This window comes from Sphaeramia orbicularis, chromosome 2 (assembly GCF_902148855.1).
Source record: "Sphaeramia orbicularis chromosome 2, fSphaOr1.1, whole genome shotgun sequence".
NCBI lineage: Eukaryota > Metazoa > Chordata > Actinopteri > Kurtiformes > Apogonidae > Sphaeramia > Sphaeramia orbicularis.
In genome coordinates, this window is record NC_043958.1 from 9,792,210 (window position 1) to 9,811,499 (window position 19,290).

At 38.6% G+C, this 19,290-nt stretch overlaps 1 protein-coding gene across 22 annotated transcripts in view; it reads right to left on the reverse strand.

Moving 5' to 3' along the window:
- LOC115430583 (peripheral plasma membrane protein CASK-like) overlaps window positions 1–19,290 on the reverse strand; it is a 50,194-nt gene that overhangs the window by 5,395 nt on the left and 25,509 nt on the right. For 5 of the 22 annotated variants that reach the window (XM_030150750.1, XM_030150680.1, XM_030150686.1 and 2 more), the window contains exons 8-25: window positions 17,898–18,020; window positions 17,141–17,224; window positions 16,837–16,936; window positions 15,377–15,393; window positions 13,159–13,284; window positions 12,899–12,976; window positions 11,363–11,443; window positions 8,437–8,625; window positions 7,531–7,609; window positions 7,117–7,202; window positions 6,951–7,019; window positions 6,783–6,851; window positions 5,451–5,486; window positions 4,844–4,882; window positions 4,135–4,331; window positions 2,942–3,057; window positions 1,382–1,462; window positions 1,121–1,201 (exon numbers count right to left, since the gene is read on the reverse strand). In XM_030150750.1, the coding sequence (XP_030006610.1) occupies window positions 1,121–1,201; window positions 1,382–1,462; window positions 2,942–3,057; window positions 4,135–4,331; window positions 4,844–4,882; window positions 5,451–5,486; window positions 6,783–6,851; window positions 6,951–7,019; window positions 7,117–7,202; window positions 7,531–7,609; window positions 8,437–8,625; window positions 11,363–11,443; window positions 12,899–12,976; window positions 13,159–13,284; window positions 15,377–15,393; window positions 16,837–16,936; window positions 17,141–17,224; window positions 17,898–18,020 (1,651 nt within the window). Of the gene's footprint in view, window positions 1–1,120; window positions 1,202–1,381; window positions 1,463–2,941; window positions 3,058–4,134; window positions 4,332–4,843; window positions 4,883–5,450; window positions 5,487–6,782; window positions 6,852–6,950; window positions 7,020–7,116; window positions 7,203–7,530; window positions 7,610–8,436; window positions 8,626–11,362; window positions 11,444–12,898; window positions 12,977–13,158; window positions 13,285–15,375; window positions 15,394–16,836; window positions 16,937–17,140; window positions 17,225–17,897; window positions 18,021–19,290 lie in introns of all 22 variants that reach the window. The other 17 variants (XM_030150692.1, XM_030150700.1, XM_030150846.1 and 14 more) reach the window with 9 other exon arrangements.

Genomic DNA, 19,290 nt, shown 5'->3' on the forward strand with positions numbered 1-19,290 from the left:
TTGGCAGACGCTTTTTTCCAAAGCGACTTACAGGGGAAAACCAATTAAATCACTCAATCAATCAAATTTTATTTATATAGCGCCAGATCACAAGAAAGTTATCTCTTGACATTTTATATATAGAGTTGGTCAAAACCAGACTCTAAGCCAATTTACAGAAACCCAACAGAATCTAACCCTCAAAGATCCGAACAGCCACTGGCAACCAAAACCGTCTACTGATCTAAAAGGTTTAATCATTTCTAATCCACTAAACCTATCAATACATGTAAATAATTGGTGTAAAATGCAGTTTGTCATCAGAAATGAACCATTTGGACGTTCAGAGGCTCAAAAGTGAACGTGGAAACACAATCATCTTCTGCAAAATTGATTCACCAGTAAAACCCATGGAGTTGGATCAATGACAGTGGATGGAGACATGTTTTTGGATGAAAAAGTAACCTTTTCCATCACTTTTCTCTGTTTCAGACATAATAAACCTCAACTTTAATCTTAGCTTTAATGAGCATTTACATCAGGGGTGTTGTAAAGTGGTGCATCTCAATCTGAATTCTGTGGGCCGGTATCCTACATGTTTTAGATCTATCCCTCTTCCAACTCACCTGATTCAAATGATAAGCCAATCATCAAGCTCTTCAGAAGCCTGATAACAACTGTCAGGTGTGCTGGAAGAGGGAAATATCTAAAACATGCAGGATACCGGCCCTCAACAACCAGGATTGGACACCCCTGATCTACATAATCAGTAAATTAAATATAAGAAAATACTTGATTTTCACTGGAAAAAAACGCAAAATACAGAGGATAATATTACAATGAATGGTGATAAATCACTTAAGAAATGTTAAAAATAGATAATGATTCATTTGGGGACCTGCCACAAAACTAGCAGTGGGCATTTATGGGTTATAACAGCAGCAGAAACACATCAGTGCGCTTCCAATTAGCCTTTTGGACTCTGTCACCACCAGACGCCAGATTTGCACGAACCAGCTAAGAAAATGAATGTGTTTCAAAAGCTTATATGCATGTACGAGCTCCATTTTTCTACCCCAATGCTGCTTTAAGCTTTCATTTGTAGCTGTGGAGTTGTGTTAGTGCGTGAGTGTCTTCTTACGAGGGATGGGGTAGGCGAAGCGGTCAGGATGTTTGGTGATGAGCGTGTTCTTGATGTGCCTCCTACCAACTCCGTGTGCACCTGAATAAAAGCAGACAGCAAAGAGATCAAACTACTGCTGATGCAAAGGGGAAGAAAACTCACACTGCATTTTTATGAATTAACTTCACTTTTTCAGTCTACAGTGGCACAAAAGTGTCTGCTACACTCCAAGAAAAAGGGAACAAACTAAATTAAACCAATTTTACAGCTGTTACTCACCAAGTAAAACCAGCGTTTTCCTCTTGAATGACGGCAGCTTGACGACTTCTTCATACGTGACCAGATCTAATTGGTCAAATACTGCAGCAGGAGGAAGAAACATGTAGTTAGCACTGCATTTGTTAATTAGCATGGGTTTAGCCAATTATCAAGAACCGACACATATGTGGAGTGTGAAAATGATGAATATGCCTTTCTGGTTCTAGAGCACTACATTATCTACTATGTCTATATTAACATTTATTAAACAGTAAGTGATAACAGTTTAAAGCAATTAATAACACACAATAGGACACCCCAGAGGTGATTAACATTTACCTAAAAAACGACATTATAACATTCATGAATTTTGCTTTTGAGTGGTCAACTTTAAATACAGACAGCCGAAAAAATGAGAAAAATTAGTTCCAAGGAAGTGTGTGAACCCTTAAGAATGTTACTTTTTGCATTAACGTGATGGGAAACATAGTCAGAAACATATTCTGTAATTTATAAAAATGATTGAAAATGTTTTTGTGTGGAAAACGTACGCAAATCTGTGACTTCAACAATCGGTGTTATCCTCTTTTCTCTTAGTAAATAAACAAATTAGTACAGAAAGTGACCGTTCGTAAGGGTTCACCCGATTTTCCTGCGTGTATTTAGTATCAACACAAACTCTGTGAGTAAATATGTAAGGACTGAACAGAAGAGCAGAGAGGACAGGTTAATATTCATTCCAAACTGTTTTCTCTCTGTGGCTTAAATCAAGCTTCAATCAGGTGGTTTTTAATATTTAAAGCTGAATTATTCAAATGATAATGTAAACCATCTGAGTTCAAACAAGCTTCAAGAAGACCTGACCAAGGTCAACTGCCCTGAGAAAGCATTAAAACCTGCTTATTTACACTAACCTTGGTCAGAACAAAACAGAACTAAGCTGAACAATGTTAAAATGACTAGTATTCGGCCAAAGTGGATTAGATTCTGGTGCCAGACTAAACAGAGCAGCTCTTAACAACATGGCTGTCACTCAGAAGTCAAGGAAACATAAGGAGAAAAACAAGCAGAGAGTTTAGGGAGAAAAAACACAGAAGCTGAACGCCAGCTGTCTGGAGTTACTTACATGCAGCCATGTCATTGGGTAAGAGACAGCATGAAATATGGACAGAGGGTGGGAGCGGAAGGGTTAATAAAACAGACACCATAAAAGAAGATCGATTGAACAAAAATACACCAAACAGGAACAAAACTCAAACGTCAAAAGCTGTTAATTGCAACATTGTTAGTCACTAGACATCAAGGCAAAATTTTAACAGCAGTAGGAAAGGTCTCGGAGGGAAAAATGCAACAGGCGTGCAGCTGTTAGACACCGAACATTACAGAGGATACTGGTCAAGTCTACCTGCTCACCATAACACACATCATACTAGAGGATCACTGGTAATCAGCTTGTGCTTGGCATTTATTTATACATTCTTCAGTTCGTGTCAAACAAGTCCCTGATCCATTTTCACAGCACTACCAGGTGTTAGCGGAGGCCGATGGTCCATTTCCCTGCTTCCTTGTGTTCTGGCTTACCTGCATTGTGCTTGGCCAGATATTTGTCTTTGTACTGTTTCTTTTTCTTGCCAAACCAGGTACAACTGGCCTGCTGCTCCTGTTTGGTTTTCTCCATCGCTATACAGGCCACACGCCTGAAAAACAACACACATATTTACTTTTCTATTCTGTCTCTGTTGACTCGATGCTGCAGAGCTGAAGCAAACACAGAACTTGCACACATCACTGTACTCCAAATAAAATAAAATAAGACTGTGAGTTAGAGTATGATCCATGCCTGCACAGTTTTTCTTTTGGTTGTGCACATAAATGAAAGGACTAGCATTAACACTATGGCTGTCGCTCTGGCTGTTACTGATCATCCATAGTTGAAACGACAGGGACGATAATTCTTCAACCCCAAATCACTTTGACAAGCGCTTCTAAAGCAGCTGTTTACATGGACAGTACAGGTGGCTGATCTGGCAAGATCTCACTTTATACAAAAGTAGGTGAGTGACAACCAAACTACAAATTTTCCTTTAGTTTTATCTGGTTTCTGAGGGCTTTGGCTGTGTGTTTGTTATTGTTATTTAACTAGAAACCCTGCATTTTTGCAACATTTTGGATCTACATTAGCACAATATTGACAATAACTAGATAAAGTAAACACAGTTTACTTCAGTCCACATTTTCCTGTGCATACAGCTGCGCTGTTTCCATTGATTACAGAAACTGTGGCAATGTAATTTGTCCCAATGGATCTTTATGAGCAATCAAAAACATTTTCACACTTGGATAACTCTTAAGAATCTGTGCAAATCAGACTCACTACACATCAGAGTTCAGAAACCGACCTGCAGCCGACAGACTTAGGGTAATTCTTCAACATTAATCCTCCAGTAGCATCAAAACAACACGTTATACAAACTCTGCAAGTTCACATAGACTAAATCCCCACACTTTAGTGCAGACAGATGCTGTGGCTGGAGTGACTGGAATGTAATGACTAGTCTAGCCACCTGAGAGGCTACAAACCCATAGGTTAGTGCAACAGTATTAGATACTGTAATTACCCCGGAAAACAGGCCATTTACAGAAAATTTAAAGCAGAGTAGAAAAGCAGTACTATTTATTTTTTGACCTTATCTATATAAACCCCAAAAACTCGATCATCTGCCAAATTAAGATTTAACATGGATGTGTTTCCATGCTCTGGGTCTAACACTCACCACTCCTGCAGCTCAGGTGAGGGGATCAGGCCTGCAGTGCCATTTTTGGTATTCTCCAGCTTTCCCTGCCACCAGTTGTGGTCGTCCTTGGAGATGATCTGAATGATGTCTCCCACCCGGAAGCGAATGCCCGCCTCTTTACATGGGATGAGGTCGTCCTTTGATGGATCGTACTCAAACTGAGCGCGTACATAAATCTGTAGAGTAGAGAGGAAAAGGCAGAGGGACATTTGTTAGGCAGTGCATCTGTGACAAAACACGACTGGGATCATAGGAGGATACAGGGGAAATAACATGATGGGCCAAACAGCCCATAAGGAAAAAGACTGGCTACTGCGTTGCAAAACAAGTCAGAAATGCCGAGCTGATGCTCTTTATTACGAGAGAATAGACAGTGGAGTGAAATCACGAGCAGATAAGCCAAAGCAGTAAAGGACAGACATAGAGTTTAATGAACAGCAAGTTATAAACAAAGCGCTGTCACACTGCACTGCCTATGGGTACGCCTGTGTTATCAACAGCTTATGCACAGACGTCTACACTGTCAGACGCCCTTTATGTCCACTGAACCAGACATGAAGACTAAGCCTTGACAGCTAGTATGGGAGAGTCCAGACACCACAATGATGACAAACCAAATGCTGTAATGGGAGGGGTGGGAGGAATTAGGAACTACGTCTACCAGGGGGTCCGCTTGGAGGCATCTTACCTTGATGGACAATTTGTCCTTGATAGCAGGTCTGGAGATCTATGGGGTTGAGAGCATCACACACACACTTACACATATATCATGCAGTAGAAAATGCAGAAAGGAGGCGTGATGAGGGACCCATGGTGGGACGCTGAATGAAACATGTTACATTGTTTGTAATGCATTATTATTTGTGTATATGTGAATGTGTATGTGATCTTTTTGCATGACAGATAAATCATGCAACACACAAAAATGGCTGATATCTACACCGAATGGGGAATGTGTAGAGACATTTATGGCCAGGACAAACAGTTTTTCTGAATGTTCGGCGTCACAAATTATGTTGTGTGTTACAGATCTTCTTTTCAACATGATGAAGCTTGGAAATACTGTGCAGGAACCAATGAGACTAAAGCTGAACTCAGGGGGATATGTTCTAAAACTGATGAAAGGAAACTGAAGACATTCATGCATACTAAAACCTGAGTCTCTGACCCTATGTCTTGTGCAATGGAATGAGTGGTATATATATATATTTACATCAGTAAATGAGACAAACAGACTGACTGAAGAAGTGCAGTCATGCAATAACAAAAAAAAAAAAGCGAGGAAGGAATCTCACCTGGCGTCCTTTGGGCTGAATCGTCGATGGCAGATCCTACATGGACAGACAGAAGTTTCAGTTTTTAGAGTTCCGTGACTTGATTATTTTGACAAACACAATCGCAATACAGACATGAACACTGACAAAGAGGTAAAAATCTGTGAGAGGTGACAATGGCTCAAATTGACATTTCCTCTTGTGAAATCCTGAACCTGAACCTTGATGATGAGTCAAAATTGAGCCTGAGTAAGTTGTGAAATCTGAATAAAAAATTTGTTTATCACCTCTGTACCTGTCCTATAATCACATTCTGCTGGTTCATTTATCAGGGTTTCTGCAGGTATCAACAAATCTAACTGAATGCTTTTTAATGCCCTTTTTAATGCCCATGTCCAACTGTTGATACAGTTTTACACATATTTTTATGACAGTTTACCATCGACAGGCTTTAACCAGGTTCTGAATAGTTCCTCCTTCAATCACTTCTGCTGAAACTTGCATTTCCCTCTTTTTTTTTTGCCGTTTGCTAACATTCCCTCCGCTCTTTCGCCACAGCATGAGCACGCTCACAGCACATGAAGAATCCGATGTTGTGACTTCATGCATAAACAATAGCCAACTAAAGAGTTCTGCCTGTCAATCATCACACTATACTTCTGATCAAAATTATAAAACGTTTATACAATCAAAATAAATCATGGATAACAATGCTTTTTCCCAACAGTGTATTTAATTTTTGAATGCCTCTAGACATCAAACTTAATGCTTTTAGATGCCATTTAAGGCCTTAATTTTCACAAAATCTATTTAATGACTTTTAATACTTTTTAATAACCCGCAGAAACGCTGTTCATCAACTGTCGAAAAGAAAGCAATTCTATCACTCATTTCAGAGCCACCAGAGTCGCAGTAAAACCTCTGCCTCAATCAGTTAATTAGTTTGTGGGTTTGAATCTGAAATAATGTATTAAAACATGACACTAACACAACAAAACAGGCTACAGAATAACTGTGTTGTTGAACTGTGGAAGGTTTAAGTGGCTTCAGTTCCTCATGGGAAATGATTGTATAATGGCAAGAAAACGTGGCTAAAATAAAAATGAAATAAGTGTCGTTTAGACTTAAATATTGAAGTTTTGGCCAAGCCCTTCTCATGTGGTAAAACCTGAACTGTATCATGTGATTCTGTTATATGGATGTCCCTGAACTACTCCACACTCTTGTAACCATTTTCAGAATGATACAGTAGGTGAAGTTGGAATCAGAATGGGCTAAAGTTATTCTTTGGTAATTAAAAAGATCGCAACAGTACCATAGTCTTTACGAGCTTCCCTTTATTCAGTAACTTACCAGGATAGAGCTGGTTACGCTGGCATGACCGTTTGCAGGGGACTGTCGGGATACGTCTGGTGACTCTTTCTGTAGTTCAAGACACAAAACAGTTTTTTTTTTTCCAATTTTTGGCTGTTTAATATGTAAAAAATGTACAAGTAAGTGGTTGTGTTTGCAATCCACTACCTCACAAGACATTGATTGGGACCGGTAACTGGGTACAATCTTAAAGGTGATGCTACCCCTCATCTCCCTCTGTGAAAGCAAATGCGTGTTTTGATATGAATAAGCATTACAAACATATAAACTCTTTAAATTCAGTGTATTTAACTTTATATAACAGCAGACTTACCAGCATCTTTTGGAGTTGTTCTACCGTCTGATTGGCAACGCTAATGCCATTAATCTCACGGATCTCATCTCCTACATGCAGAGTCCCTGAAGCGCAGAAATAATTAAATAATGAGGGCTATAAACGAGACTCTTGGGAGAAGAAATAGCAGTGCTTCACGCACCAAAAACTGGGAAATCCCATGGGCAACTAACACGGCTCTGGGGGAGGCCGACTAATATAAGGATGAGTTACATTTCACTGTTAATTCAACGATCTTAATCCAAAGAGAGAGAAGAATATACTCTAAGAATGAACTCTCCAGCGACTAATGCCTTATGAGAAACCTCATCTGCAGAGAAAATCACATCAGTGGCAATTAAGTACACAGGAGTGATGTTAGCTTTTGTGTGTCCTTTCAACGTAGATGCATACCTTGTCGATGAATCATTCCACCGTGCATTATGCGTGCCACAATACAGTGGTTGAGGTCATTCATTTTGAGAGTAATGCCCTTCACAAGACAAGAATAACACTCAGGATCAGTCTTACATATTACTGTAAAGAAGGAGTGTTAGGCTACGTTCAGACAGCAGGTCTTAATGCACAGTTCGGATTTTTGGGTTTTATTGTGTGCTCTTTCATGTTACACATTAAATGCGACTTCAGTCAGTTTTGAGTATGAACTGAATGCGACCCTGACCCTGTTTTGCGACCATGCGCAAAACAGGTCCTGATGTGTGTGACCACGCAGGCATGCACTGTGTTTATGGAAGTAAATATGTTTTTCCCGCCACTCCTCCTCAGAATTGTGTCATTTGTCGCATTTTTTTTTGTTTTTGGACTCGTCTTGTCCAGCATCATAACAGCAGTCACAGTCTTTATTTTGGGTTTTGTGGAACCGCATCTTGATGCCAGACCCAACAGAGAGTAACATGGGGAAAGAGAAGAAAGGGGGAAGAGAGAAGGAGAGAGCAAAGGGGGGGAGGGGGGTGGGGGGTGGCAAAGGCCCTCACACAAGCAAACATTAGCAACAACAATAATCACAATGATAATAACAATAACATTTGTTGCATTTCAATGACGTACGAGTTGGATAAATGCGACCTGTCCGTTCAGAATGAAGTCGCGTTGCAAAATATCAGATACGCATCGGATTTAGGACCACACATGAAAGTGGCCTGGGTCGAATTTGAGCTGTACAAACAGTCTTTAACAAATCGATACAAGTCACATATGGGCCAAAAAATTGGATTTGGGCCACATTTGCCTGCAGTGTGAACGGAGCCTAAATGATTGGGGTTTTTTTTTCTGCACCTAAGACTAAATGCATCTACCCACCATGGGCTCATCAGTGTTCTTCTGAAACTGGACCAGGCGGACTCTGGTGACATTCTCCAAGTCCATGTCTCCGTTTGTGCTATCAGGGGAGTCTCCGTTCAGGTATGGTGAAGTGGGTGGGGGTGTCACCCTTAGTGCCTCGTCACTGTACACTTCATGGGCCACCACATCGTGGGTCTGCAGCAGAGCCTGGGTGGACACACAGAGTTCTGCTTTTAAAGGAGAATCCAGTAGGTACCGACACATTAAGATGTTTGGGGACATCTGTAAGCTATGAAGAGTAACATTAGGGTGAAGTCAAGGGAAGGTTAACATCTGGTCAAAAAAATTAATTTGCAATAACCTACACCAAACTTATATTTTTGGGTAGGTAATTACTTATATTTTAGGGAAAATGAATTTTGAAATAAGAAGAAATTTGTGAAAAAAAATTTGAGGAGTTTTATGAGTCTGAATGTTTGGAAAGTGACACAGTTTTCTGCCGTCATTCTGGGTTCATTTTATAAACTCTCATAAATAAACTACATTTATTCCAAATACATTGATATTTAATTATTATACTATCCATCCATCTGTCCATCCATTTTCTACCGCTTAATCAGGGCCAGGTCGCGGAGGCAACAGTCTATTATATCATTTATGTCCTATTCTAAACACAGTGTTTAAAGTAATAAATGCATATATCTATGCAAAATAATTTGAATATAATGTTAGTATCATTTGTACGTTGTAAATATTGTAAAAAAAATTCTATGATATTGATAATTGAAAAATATGTTTCATTTAATATTTACTTTTGTTGTCCATCCATGACGCTGCCATTTGTCAAAACTCTTGATCGTATGATCAAATTTTTTTTTTTCCTCTAACCAATTATTAGGTTGTAAAATAGAGGGTTTAAGGTATACACTGAAAACATTTTAGGATGAAAATGTCATAGGAACTTCACTTTTGAGAACAATGTAATTCTTGCAAAAAATAGACAATTTTTTGTCCATCCGTGACGCAGTAGTTTTTGATATTTTTCACTTAAAAATATTTGAAACTAAATTTTGCCCTTTGACTGTGTTTAAGACGGCATTTAGACCTTTACAATTATGTGTCATATTTGTCTTAAACTTGTCTGGTTCAAAAGTTATGAATCAAAAAGTAGTGGGCTGTCCATCTGTGATGCCCTTGACTTCACCCATCAGAGAATGAGGATAGATAGATAGATAGATAGATAGATAGATAGATAGATAGATAGATAGATAGATAGATAGATAGATAGATAGATAGATAGATAGATAGATAGATAGATAGATAGATAGATAGATAGATAGATAGATAGATAGATAGATAGATAGATAGATAGATAGATACTTTATTGATCCTTTGCAGGAAATTGTTTCGTTACTGCAGCAGCAGTACAAGAAAAACACACTGACCCATCACAATGAACATCCCACAAACAACCAACAATGGAACAAAGAAGTAAACAGAAAAAAATGAATGATGGATAAAATGGATGAACAAGTAGCAACCAAAAAAAGACGAGCCGACTTCCAATCAAGAGTTAGGAACAGGAGATTGTACATGTAGTCTCACTGTGTATGAGTGGATAAGCGCAGTGTTACAAAGAGTGTGGCTTACACTAATCCTCTTAAGGCACTGATCATGTCACACACTGACACAATGCACTTTTACAAACACATCTACAAGCAGCGTTTGCCAAATGATCGCATCTGCTCATCGTGACAACATGTTCACTTATGATGACAGCTGTGAGCAGCTGCTACTGAGGGGTTTCGACTTATTGTGGCCATTAGTGTAACACAACAAAACGGCATGGAAAGATGTTTACCAGGGCAACTAAACAGATTTTAACACCAAGAGAACCAAAATGACAACTGTCCTCATCATTATGTTTGTCTAAATCTCCATTATAATAGTGGTTGTAGTGACTACTTCTCATATTTTAATATAGTGTCGTGAGGATGACACATGCATAATCAAAGTTCAATTTATTCTTGCCAATTCAGGTGTCAATAAATTCATAAAATATGCACACACTGACACGATTTGATTCTCGATGACTTCAAGAAAAACAGAAAATCACCACATTATGATTCTGTTTTCATTCATTCAGAACACACACCCCTAAATAACACAAAAAGGTCTGAAATAAAAACCCTTCTGTTCATCGTCCTAAGGCCATTCTCTGTTAAATATGTGTGGCAGGATGCTCCACTGTCAGGTCAGAGAGCAAGGCAGGCTAACAGGATTAGACCGGCCCAGGTTGACAGCTCCAGTAAGTGAACCCGACCGAGGTGGCTGGAAAACGCCTCGTCTTGTGAGCTTTTAACGGCGCTAAATACATGTCAGACTCAGTTTTTCACTCAAGCAAACCAGACAACAGACTACCCAGCAGTGTTTATATTCACAGATGAAAAAAAAAGAAAAAAAAAAGAAGGTGTCACAAAAAAATCAACATGTCTTTAAAATAAGTTGCACAGTTTCCTACCTGCCTCAGTTTTCACTTTAAGTCCACCATCAACATCCTCCCCAATTGTTCTGTTAGTGTTTGGTCCATTTCATCTCACAATCATGCAGGTGCCAGCACTCATTGTGATTGTTGCACTACTTCCATCTGGACCCCAGTCTGACCACATTTTCTCTTCACCCCTTCCTCTTGCTCTAATGCGTCCGTATCCTCATTTTTTTCCTCACCATGTGTTGGTCCCTACTTGCGGACTCACCAAGCTCAGGTGCTAAGCAGCTTTGTGGATTGTCACAAAGAACCCCACCTCTGACACCGTGGGCTATAATCTCAGAAAGCAGTGACGTGTGCACACATAAAAGCAGACGATGTAACCAGACGCTCATGACTGCTGATAAAATTGTGAATGTTTTTGTTGCTGCGTGGTGGGTTTATGTGACGTCCTACCATGAAGTGTGGCTGTGTGAGGATCCTCCTGAGCTCCTTGGCCTCCATGTTTTCTGGGTAACATGAAATGGTTTCCAGCACCTGATGAAGGACAGCAAGAGAAGCATAGCAATAAAGATTTTAATTGTACAGCTCAGTAAAAAATAAACATATAACAAGTTTTACTGCTTATAGATGTGTCTTTGTAGAAAGTACTGACAACATTTATCCCAGTTTCCCCCAAAATACCATCATTAAGAGCATGCATTTGCTGAAAATGACACCTGATCAAATTGACAGACTTTGAGTAATGCAACACAAACAAGTAACTGTGGTAAAAACAGACGCAGCTTATCTTTGTTTGAAACTTTGCGCTCATGTATTTTCTTCCTAATCACCTGCAAATGTTGTTTTGTTCTGCGGTTTTTTTTTTGTAATTATCTTTTTATTATTTTCAGGCAGCATTATCTTATCAGCAATTTACATCAGCATCAGAATTTGTGTGTCATTGCACAGCAGTACAACAAGATTACAAGCTAAACCTACAAGTGCAAATCACATAACACAATAATCAGTAACAATAGACAATACAGTAGCAATAAACAATTCGAGTAAAGTGACAGTGCAAGTACGTGGTGGTGAATAAATAGTAAATAAATAGAACTGTACGTAATGAGTCTAATCAGTTCATATTTGCATTCAGTGTAGATGTGTTCATGTACAGTATATAACTTCTATATATGTAAAGAAAAACAAACAAAAACGTACTCGTACAGGGGAGCAATGACCGAAATAACAAAAAAATACAAATTAACCTAAAGAGAAATAACAAGATATTTTCCCATTCCAGTCTTTCCTTTCAGAAACCCTCTTCCCCTGTATAGGATTAGCACTGTACATTTAAAGTGTGTAGCATGAACCGAGGCTTTACATGGGTCTATATGCCTGTTACTCTTATCAAGTTAAATCTACTCTTCATAGTGCTACAAAATCAACCCCCCTGCAAAAGGTTTTCATAGTGTTCATGTCCAGAAATTTGGAGCAGTTCTTGAATTTCTTCTTCCACAGTTCTAGATGAACTTGTTGCTTTTTCCTCCTCCTCACTATCATCATCATCATCATTTTGTATTAAATCCATTTCCCAACAGTAAATGAGGAAGTTGATGATATCATCTCTTCCTCTCCTCTCATGGAATGTCCAGCAAACTGAAAATGTCTGAGTCTGAGCCTCTCTATATTCTTTTCTGCTTTGTATGCTGGGAAAAGTGAACATTTGGCACTGTGAAGAGAGAGTCATGTAAGATCCATCCTGTTTTTTTCTGATCTTTTGCTGCTAGAGTTCAGGTCTGAAGTGACTCTCCTAAAGTCTAGTCTGTCCTGGAAACATTTTACAGGTAGAAATGCTTGTTGCAGACTCCTTTTACTACTGCCTTTCAAGCTCAGGTTATCAGTGTCATTCTTTTGCATGTGTAGGGTTAGAAATGTCTTTCTTGTAGATTTTTAGATTTTAGATGTGTTGTAACTTAAATATTCAGGTCATTCGAGTCATTGTCTCACCTCTTTGGCCCTCTGCACTCCATCACTAGGGGGATTTCGGATCTGAGGAGACGACCTGGTGTTGATTTTGTCATAGAGCTGAAAGAAGAACCAAACAGTTAGCCTCCACTAGTAACTGAATGATTCAGAGAAAAACAAATTGATAAAAATTAGACCATGAAATACTAAATAAAGAAAGGATACTACTTGACTTGTCATGACACCTTGTGGCCATTGTTCAAACTACACATAAAAAAACCTTAACACTGTGGTTTACTCACATCTAACAGGGTGTGGAGGTGTTGGTCCTGGAAGACACTGTGGAGAAAGTCCATGTCTTTCTCACTGCAGTCTGTCAACGCATGAATCTCCTCTAGACTGTCCAAAACCTGTGATACTGCCCCTGTGCACACACACACGCACACACACAGCTATAAGTTACACCCTTAAATAAAGCTGGTATAAAAAGCAAACATATATATTGATAAACATAACAAGCATTCCTTCCAAGCATTCAGTACAACACAAAATGCAAACACGGACACATGACATACATATCAGCATACGCACCCAATGTTACAACCAAAAACAGGCAAAAAGAGATGCTACACAAAAAAAATACAGACAGACACACACAGAAAGACAAAAACGACAACAGAAAAAACACACAGAAACACTCAGAACTATTTAACCCCAAGTACCTGCTGCATCGCCCACACATGCAGCAAAACCAGAGAAACAGCGGTACATGGCATCAATACAACATCAGGAGAAAGTCACTGCAGTAAGTCACTATACATGGACTGTGGATGAAGGGTTAAGAGCAGTGCACCCAAGAAAACAATGCAGAATAGAAAACACTAAAAAAAATACTACTAACAGATGTAAGTTTGATGTTTGAGGGTATAACTACGAGGGCATTTGTGATTTTTTTAGTGGTGTTAAAGAGGACAACCTGCATTGCCCTATAACAGGTTGAGTCTCAAGTTTATAATGCTAACAAGAAAGCATGACATATATACTTATACATACTTCATATTACAAAAAATATTGTCCTTTAAGAAAAAACGAGACTTGTTACTGTGAGAAATGAAAAAAGTGACAGCAGAGGGGAAAAAACATGCACTTCAAACTGTTCAAACTTGAGAAAAAATATGGTTACATGCATCACAATATTCCAGACATGAAAGTATTTTTAAGCTGACTTGATTATTATCATATTATCATCTACGTTTAATCAATAAACAGTAACAGTTGTGAGATGCGAAAAGCAAAAAAATGACAAACTAATGTTTTTGTTTTTTTTTTTTTACTAATGCAGGGTAAAACAACTAAAAGACTGAGCACTGAATTGATAGAGGATGTAATAGATGTAGTTTCAGTTATATTTTTGGTTCGACTGTAATACCCACATCTAAAAGACAATTCGCACTTCTTTTTTTTCATCATTACACCTGCTCGCATAAGCCTAACATCTTACACTTGAGTGCTAAAGTGAAGACAGTAGTAAAATGAAGTTTCCCTGATCTGATCTCTGTTTTAACTGTTAACTGAGGAAGAAATAAAGTCTTAGAAATAAGAAAAACGACCACAAGTCTACAACTAAAGATGGACGTTTTTGAACAAAGATGGAACTGTATTATTTGGTATTTGGGTGACTGATGAAGGAATGGGAGCTATTATAAGATTGTTGATGAAAATTGATGACTGATATTGTACTGCTGTAATTTTCTTTGGTAAAAAATATTTATTTTCCATGTGATTTTCCTTTATGGTATTTCTATTGTATTCCATTTACTTGTACTTTAATTCATAGGGCCCTATGTCAGAGAATGTTCTGTTTTGTGGAAAAATGAAAATATATAAATAAAAAGTAAAAAAAAAAAAAAAAAAAAAACATTCACAATTGTTTTACATGTCACTAATGAGTGTAATTAGTTTAGTTTAGTTTATTGTATCATGGACAATCTCAATTAATTAACTGCATCAATAACAGTAAAAAGGGGCAGCTTTAGCCAACATGGCTAGTATCCTGCTCTAGTCCCCAGCCTGATGACAATAGGCACCCTAAAAAAAACTCAATATATTACAGCACATTAATTAAAAAGAGAGCGTTAAGACAGCTAAGAGACAAGATAAATCAATAAAGAGAAAAAAAATTCCCATCACCTTTTTGTTTTTTTAATCCCACAAATTTATATTTTGAATGTTGTGGTAATTTGTGTTTACAGAGCTCGCCATGACTGGAATAATGAAGATGGATGTAAACAGAATATCACCTAAACAGGTCATAAAGTAAATTTAACAAGCATCATTAAAAAAGAAAAAAAGGGTGTTCTTTAAAAGAAGACAGGAGAGGAGACAGAGAGGGAGTGATTTAGAGAGATAAAACCCACATCATCGAACAATTTGGAAAATAAAATATTAACAGAAGCCTGCAAAGATGTCATGATGATATCGCACACCAAGACTCAGAGGGTGGGGGGGGGGATACGTACTTTCAGCAGCTAGCAGTCCTAGAGACAGCACAGCAGAAGAAAAAAACACAACACCAAAGAAAGAGAAGCTGAGATTAGAGGAGGTTCACAGCGTTTACGGAGTTTAACACCTCACAAAGAAGCAGAAAAAAAGACAAAGACAGAGAGGGGAGAGAGTGCTGTGAGGAAAGCATGAGGAAAGGTGGTGGTGGTGGTGGGGGGGGGGGCAGAGGTAGAATGCGCAAGTAAAGAGGAAAAAGTCAGCAAAAGCACAAGCAGTCTATGAATACGCTGGCTAAGTACTCTGCTGCAAGCATCTACTCCTCTGTACAAGTCAATGACCTGCGACATGTCTGCACAGCTGCAAAAATAAACCAATCACCAGGAAGCATGACTTCCAGACTGCTGCCTCAGCAAATATGGACTTATCAAGGCACAGGAATGTCTGTCTGCAGCAGTGGGGGAAGAAGTACTCACGTCTTTTACTTAAGTAACATGAACATTTACACACTATGAAAATACTCCACTACAAGGAAAAGTTCTGCATTCAAAACCTTATAAACCAAATTAGCTATGTACATGAAGCATGAATAGGAAAAGCAGACACTGTGCAGGAAAACTGTTCCTTTGTATGACGTTTTTGGATTTATATTGCTGCTTTAAGTTGAAGGTTGAGCAGGATAATTAATCAGTTTGCAATTATAGAAGGACTAAAGGCTGCAGTGTAGTGGTGTAGTATTTATGTGCTAATATAATGGATTCAGGGACACTGAGCAGAGCGAAACTTCTGAAAGTCACAACATTTTTTTAGGTTTTAGTAATTTTGTAAATACTATTTTAAACCAATATGATATGCTTTAGATAAAGTAAAATATCTTGTCAAACTATCTGTGCATTGTGATAAGTAGGGCAATAGAGTCAGTTTTCAATTCTGTCCACAAAAATCACAATGTGACTAAATTCAATGTTATGTAACTGTAATTAGAGCTAAACCTGTCAGACATATGCTCTGGAGAACACAGCATATTTAATCACAGTAGCAGAAAACACATAAATGATTCATTAAGTGGTGATGTATCACATAACAGAATTTTCATTTGTTAATAACAAAAGCTCACAATATGCCTTTTACTATTGTTAAGTATGTCACTTGCAAAGGAAGTGAAAGTCCAGGTCTGAGACAGGGAAGTGGGGCTATGAGGAAACATCTGTCTTCATTTCAACACAGACAGCTGGCAGTGACTACGGTCTGAGAATAGAACCCATGAGAATAGAAACTGAGCTAGAAAGTGAATGCCCTGACTGTGCTGTTGAACGTTTCATCTTTGGTCAAGAATGATACAACACGTGATAATACTTCCCATATCCGGATGGGGAACTTAATCATTTAGCAGATGTGCCAAAAATATTAACCAAGCTTAAAATAGTAAATTATCCTACCTTCATCCGCTAGTGAGCATATAGTGGCTTTTCAAGATTTACCTGAAGACGTGGGATCGTCTGTAAAATCATGTAGCTCCTCAGGAGGGTCACCATAGTAAGAATTAAACTTGTGGCTTGATACGGCAGCCAGCACAGCACCCTGAGATACAGTATTGAAAGAACATCTCAATAAATCTTCACAATCTGGTTTTGTATAAACAAGATATACATCTTGGGTAACACTTGAGAAAATAAGAATTTGGGTCGATGATAAGATGCAGCTGTAGTGCAGAGGAGGCAACATTTCCTCTGTTTTCAGATAATCACTTTTGATCTGTACATTTAACTTTTTCACAGTGCTGACCTTCAGCTTCCTCCGAGCGTTGAATTTCCTCAGCTGCTCTACCGTTTCTGGCAGGTGGATCTTGTAGGCGTATCTGTCCCTCTCCTACATACACATAGAAACCACGTAAGGCCAAGAGGAAATCACCAGCATAAAAGTGGCGACACATTCACACACTTAGAGAGCACACGTGGAACTAGCAAAGACAATTAATGAACCCATCTTAAATGTGTTAAAAGGGTCATATTTTGCTAAACCCACGTTTATTAGTCTTTGGTACATTTATTTGTGTATTTGGACCCTAATAGTTCATAAAGTTTGAATTTGAACCCTCCAGGTGTTGCAAAGCTATCTCTATATTAATTCCTGCAAAAATCAAGTGGATTTCTACAACATGTTTGTTTGTCAGCAGCAGCGGTTGTGGTAAAAACTGAAAACATGTCCAAACTTCAAGCCGATTACCTAAAATGTTCAGTTGTTGGTTGTATTAACGAGCACAAGTGGTTGAACAGGACAGAGTCAACAACCTGGAGGGGGTGGGGCGTGAAGTGGCTCATTTGCATTTAAAGGGCCAGCGCTCAAAATGACCTTTCTCATGTCGTTAGTCAAAAATAGGATTGAAGATGGACCTGTGGAGTTGAATTAATGAAGAATTCAGACCCAACCATAGCATTTACAGTTTATGTAGACCACAGGGAAATGTTTTAAAATGCATAATTCCATTTAAAAAGCCATATATCATTCCTTCAACAACAGCAGTGTGTGAGTGTGATCTTGCCTTCAGCCAGGGGTGGTTCAGAGCCTCATAGACAGTGATTCTCTCGGCGGGGTCCAGCATCAGCATGCGTCTTACCAGGTCCTTGGCGCTCTCAGAAATGTGGGCCCACTGGCGGGGATTCATCTGAACAAGCACACAAACCCGGATAAGCAAAAACTGAACAATGGACACTGTCAGGAGCATGCAGAGTGCTGATAATCAACATCACTGTTCTTGCCATGGCCACAGGTGGGCAATGAGGACAGGTGGGATGGAAAACAAATCTGTGTTAGCATGTGTTAACCTTCCCCTTCATGGATGCTTAGTGCAGGGTCTCAGTCCATGTTTGATAGTTGTAAAACTTAAGTTGTGTGCAGACAGCAGAGCTAATTACAGCTTTTATCTTTACAGCTTTATCTTTTATGTAAATAAAATCTTACACGTCAACGACAGCTGTTGAGCAGCAGAGTATACCTCCGTCTCTTCATTAGGCTGTTGGGTGTGATCACACTTGCCTCACATAACTTTTTAATGTAAAAAATTCACTGGTGCTGCTATTCCACTGACAGCATCAGCTCAACTCAGTTATAATTGGTGTTTCCACTGTGTGAGAACTGGAACCACCAGTTATAATCAGATACTATTTCTGGTATCATTTTTGGTAAGGTTCCCAGTCAGCCAAAGCAATGCTAAATTTCAAATAAATAAATCAAGGAGACCGTAGATTTGTTGATCTAGAATCGCTACTGTGTCAAAATGTCACTGTAGGCTAATAACGATATTCGAAAGCTCACTGGCAGTGACTGTGGATTATTTTTGGTTTTTGTTTCTTTTCTTTTTTTTAAATTTATTTATAAGTTTTTTTTAGTATCACTCTTCCTTTTTCTTAATGCGCTAAGAAGTTGATATGTGTCTATTCATATAACTTGTCTGTAATCCCTGAACACCTGTGTACCCTGTCATGAAAAACAAAAGAAGATTTTAATTACAAAAAATGTCACTGTGGCATGTGGTAGGACACCAAGTCAAGCTCGAGATAATACTCCAAAAGCACCAGAGCCACAGGTTTAGAGTCTGAACGACTACAGTTGCAGAAAAAAGTATTAGACCACCCTTGTTTTCTTCAATTTCTTGTTCATTTTAATGCCTGGCAGAACTAAAGGCTCATTTGTTTGGACAAATATAATGATAAGAACAAAAATAGCTCATAAGTGTTTCATTTCAGAGCTGATATCTATCCATTTTCCATGGTTTTCTTGATAATAACCAAAATCACTTCAGTTCTTACATCAATATCTATGGCACTGTACTGCCAAAAACAGTGCTTTTAGGCATTCAATGTTTTCTTTTCTGTCTGTTTCAGTCACATGATACGCACAGGAGTTAGTACTTGATTGCATAACCACTGTTTTTG